Source organism: Elephantulus edwardii, unplaced genomic scaffold, assembly GCF_000299155.1.
Source record: "Elephantulus edwardii isolate Elephantulus edwardi_28Jun2011 unplaced genomic scaffold, EleEdw1.0 scaffold00069, whole genome shotgun sequence".
Classification (NCBI taxonomy): domain Eukaryota; kingdom Metazoa; phylum Chordata; class Mammalia; order Macroscelidea; family Macroscelididae; genus Elephantulus; species Elephantulus edwardii.
Genome location: NW_006399819.1, coordinates 16,365,560 through 16,370,454, shown reverse-complemented (window position 1 = coordinate 16,370,454; position 4,895 = coordinate 16,365,560). Strand labels below are relative to the sequence as shown.

Genomic DNA, 4,895 nt, shown 5'->3' with positions numbered 1-4,895 from the left:
TTGACCTCCTACAGCAAGCACTTCAGGTCCTCCTTAGTTTCAGCAAGCAGGGTTGTGTCATCTGCATAATGCAGATTGTTAATGACTCTTCCACCAACCCTGATGCCACGTTCCTCCTCATACAGCCAGCGTCCCGGATGATCTGTTCTGCATACAGATTGAAAATGTATGGAGACAGGTAGTAAGTCATGATACTCATAAAAATGTAGACTAGACATATATTAAGAGATTCATTTAACTAAACTAAGACATGGACAGAATCCATAGATTAGATGCATACATAGTGGTAAGATGCAGATGGAAATGCACATATAAATGTTATTAAAGTGTGAGAGGATTGCGGATAGAACTTCTACTGGATAAGCCACTGTATATGCCTGTCTGCTCTACAACATTCAAGGGGCTGTGTAAGAACTAAAGCGATGTAAGGCTAGAATCAAGTAACTTGGAGTGGTGGCTTTCAGACAAGACGTTTCCACCGAAATCTACATTTATACAGCACACACACACACACACATACACACACACACACACACACACACACACCAGGAATCTGACAAGTTTTTAGTGTGCCAAAACTCTCCACCATGAAATTGCTATGCGTGGACCTAAACAGGACCAGCAGACTCACTAGTGACTTCATAAAAGGCAGGTGTCACAAAGGCAGCTAGCTCCCTGGCCAATCAGAGGCTGAAGCACAGGGATAAATTGTGTGGGCAGGCACTCAGATACCTTTAGAGGCCCCGACCAGCGATGCAATCAAGCTCGAAAGATCAGAGCCCAACCGAGTAAACCATCATCATGTTTAGGCGAAGATCCTCTCGCAAGTCCCATAAGCGCAGAAGATACTCTCTCTCTCGATCTACAAGAGCAGAGCTTCAGTTTCCCGTGAGTAGGGTGGACCGTCTCCTGAGGGAAGGAAACTATGCTCAGCGTGTGAGTTCATCTGCACCTGTTTTTCTCGCTGGTGTTCTCGAGTACTTGACGTCTAATATCCTAGAGCTGGCAGGCATTGAGGCCCAAAACAACCGCAGGATCCGCATCACCCCCGAACATTTGGAGAGGGCGGTGGACGGCAACCCACAGCTCAACCGCCTCTTGGATGATGTCGTCATGTTAAACGTTGATGAAACACGCCAATCACGGAAGAATTAAGGAAGGCCGGGCCCGAGAGTCTGACGGGAGCCTCACAGACTCATCAAACCCTACCACTACTCACAGTTGAGGTTGTTCCATGTTGGTACCATCTGCAAATGCTATTAAAGGGTTTACGTCTATCAAAAAGAAAAAGCTTAGGTGGCTGTATTTCACTAAGATTTAGATACAGCATATTTTATTGTTCACTATATTTGTTTTGTGATCTCTGGTTTGTTGGATGATTAATATCAGTTCACTGGGTGAGTAGAATAGGATTATATGTCTCTTCTAATACAATAATACACCAAAACGCCATCACCTCTCACTGGATTATTGCAGTCTCTCCTACTAGGCTTCCATTGCCTACATTCTACAAAGCAACTATAGTTGTTGTTAGGTACTGTTGAGTGTGGTACAACTCATTGTAACTATACGAACAACAGTTCTGAACTTGTTTCCTATCCTGTGCCAACCTCACAATCTCTGACGCACTTGAGCTCACTAAGTCTGTTATTGTGTCAAACCACCTAAGATCCTTCCTCTCTTTCGTCAGTCCCCAACTTTTGTAGCTATAGTTGTTGTTGTGTGCCACTGAGTCAACTACAATTCATAGAGACCCTATAAACAAAGGCTGTGAAACTTGCCTTACCTTGAGCCAACCTCACTATCTCAGGCACGTCTGACCACAGTAATTGTGTCAATCCATCTCATCCATGGTCCTCCTTTTCTGCGCTGTCCCACGACCCTTCCAAGCATGATGTCCTCCTCCAAGGACTGGTCTCTCCTGGCCACATGCCCAAAGTATGTGAGATGAAGCTTTAAAATCCTTGCTTCTAAGGAGTAACCTGGTTTCACCCTCTCGAGGACAGATCTGTTTATTCACTTAATAGCCCATGATATATTTTCAATGCTTTTCTCCAGCACCACAACTCAAAGGTATCAGTTATTCTTCAGTCATCCCTGTTTATTGCCCAGCTCTCAGATGCATAGCAAGCAACTGAGAAGACCATGACCTAGATCAGCATGTTTTAGTCTATAAACTGACACTGTTGCTCTTTAGCACTCTGGAGAGAGAGTTGTTGTCATGTGCCATAGAATTGCCTTCTATTCATAGTGATCCAATGCACAATAGCTCTGAATCCTTCCCTAATCTGAGCCAGTACCCCCACTACCCCAGTCAGTGTATCAATTCAGCTCATCTGGGTCTTCCTCTCGTGTGCTGTCCCTCCACCCCTCCAAACAAGATGTCCTTCAAGAACTGGTCCCTCCTGGCCATATGCCCAAAATATGTGAGATGAAGCTTCAAAATCTTTGCCTCCAAGGAGAAACTTGGCTTCACTCTCTCCAAAAGAGACCTATTTATTCTCTTGGCAGTCCATGGTATGTTCAATACTCTTCTTCAGCACCACAATTCAAAGATATAGATTCTACTTCTGTCATCTTTAGTCATATCAGCAAGTGATCATGGGGCATTATACAGGACCAGTTAGAGATCTCTTCTGTTGTGTCAGCATGAGTCTGAGTTCAAAGGCTACTCTGGTAGCTAATAGTAATAGTATCCCCTCTGCCTCAAAAGCCCTTAGTTCACATAGCTGCATGATTAAGTCCTTCACTTCCTTTAGCTCTCTGGTTCAACTATCAATTTCAAGATTTGGTTTCTCTGATCATCCTGCATGGATCAGCAGTGGCAGCTCATACTTGCTCTGCTTTATTTCTCTGTACAAAACTTAGTATCATTCAACATAGCATATGCTCACTTGTTTACTTGCTTAACGTCCATTACTCTCTTAAGCTACAAATTTTATAAAACCAGCAACTTTTTGTAATTTGCCTGTAGGACAAGGCCATGATCAGAGTAAGTACTTCAGAAATACAGACCAAACATCCAACCACAATCAAATGGATTGAGAAATTATGGTACATTCACATGATGGAATACTACACAGCATGCAGGAACAATGATTTTGTAAATCACTTCCTACCTTGGGAGAGACTGGAGAGCATTATGCTAAGGGAACTAATTCAGTCCTATAAACACTAATACTGTATAAGACCATTATTATAGATAGCTAGTAAAATGTGTATGAGGATTTAAAGGGGAGAAGGGAACAGAGGGGTGAGGATGGTGATGAAGGAGTGGTGTTGATAGTCATAGGTTTGTACAGGTTGATAGGTGGAGGGAGAAGTGAGTTAAGGAAATGGGAAAGATCTGGTACGGAAAAACAACGTATATGAACTCTGTAAGTAACTCAGTATAAAATAAAAATGTTATGTATGAGAACAATTTGTTAAACAAATAATGTTTATTAAAGAATTAATGAAGAAAACTTTTAGCCACATTTTCAACCTAGAGGTTGTCTTAACCTACAAACTACTGGATGGATATGTGGCTATTAATAAAATTGTTAGGTGTGGCCAAGAGTTGGCTCTGACTCCCAATGACCCTGTGTTCAATAGGACAAAACACTGTGTAGTCCTATGCCATCTTCGCAATCACTATGATGAGCCCATTGGTGCAGCAGCTACAACAATTCATCCTGCTAAGGCTCTTACTGTTTTTTTGCAGATCCTTTGCTTGATAAGTTATCAGAACATTAAATAATGACTTTTTTTACATTTAATTATTTATTCATTGCAAATAACTTTCTAAAAAATCCCAAAGGCAACGTTACATATGGACCTCCCCTGATAGACTGTAAAGGAATGAATCACTCTGTGGAAACAAGTTGGGTATCAGTAGTCAAGACCAGGCCAGGTGGTGACTGTAGAAAAGACCATCAAGTATTCATGTATAAGTTCAAATTGAAACTGACTAAAAGTAAAACAAGTCCAATACCACCAAAATACAAACATGGGTCTATTACATCTGAATTTAAAAACAATCTATAGAATAGGTTTGAGGTATTGAATACTAATAATCAAAGGCCAAAATTAGTTATAGGGTGATGTAAAAGATATCATCCATGAGAAGAGGAAAAGGTCATCACAAAGATAGAAGAGATGGGGAAAAGACCAAAATGGATGAAAGAAGAGACTCTGAAAATTGTACTAGAGCATAGAGAAACCAAAACAAAAGGGGGGAAATACCAAAGTAAAAGAGATTTAAAAAGAGAGAATTTCAAAGGGCAGATAAGAGAAGAAAATGCAGAATAGTATAACAATGTACAAAGAACTAGAGTGATATAGTAAAAAAGGAAGATTTGCTAAGCATTTCTCAAGTGAAAAGAACTGAAAATCAAGCCATGAGTTGCAATACAAAAAGATGCTGTGAGCAAAATCTCAAATGGTCCAGGAAGTGTCAATATAAGATGAAAGAACACGCAGAGTCACTGTACATAAAAGAATTGATTGATAGTGAAAAATTTCAGGAAGTACTATATGAAAAGAGCCAATGGTAATGAAGAAAGACATTAAAGTTGCACTGAAGGCATTGACAAAACATAAGACCCCAGGAATTGGTAGGCTACCAATTGACATGTTTCATCTAATAGACACAGCTCTGGATGTACTCACCAGTCTGTGCCAAGAAATTTGGAAGATAGCAGCTGTTCGGCCAATTAGAAGAGATCCATATTTTCCCCATTCCCAAGAAAAGTGATCCAACAGAATGCTGAAGTTATCTAACAATTATCATTAATAACACAAACACTGCTAGAACAGTACATTGACAAAGAACTGCCAAAACTTCAAGCAGGATTTAGAAGAGGCCGTGGTACCAGGGATCTCACTACTGATGTCAGATGGATCCTGGCTAAAAT

At 40.7% G+C, this 4,895-nt stretch overlaps 1 protein-coding gene across 1 annotated transcript; it reads left to right on the top strand.

Annotated features, from left to right (window-relative positions):
• Positions 1-801: 801 nt before the first annotated feature.
• On the top strand, positions 802-1,155 carry LOC102845573 (histone H2A-Bbd type 1-like). The gene has a single exon (XM_006888616.1). The coding sequence runs from the start codon at positions 802-804 to the stop codon at positions 1,153-1,155; it is 354 nt and encodes a 117-aa protein (XP_006888678.1).
• Positions 1,156-4,895: the final 3,740 nt, after the last annotated feature.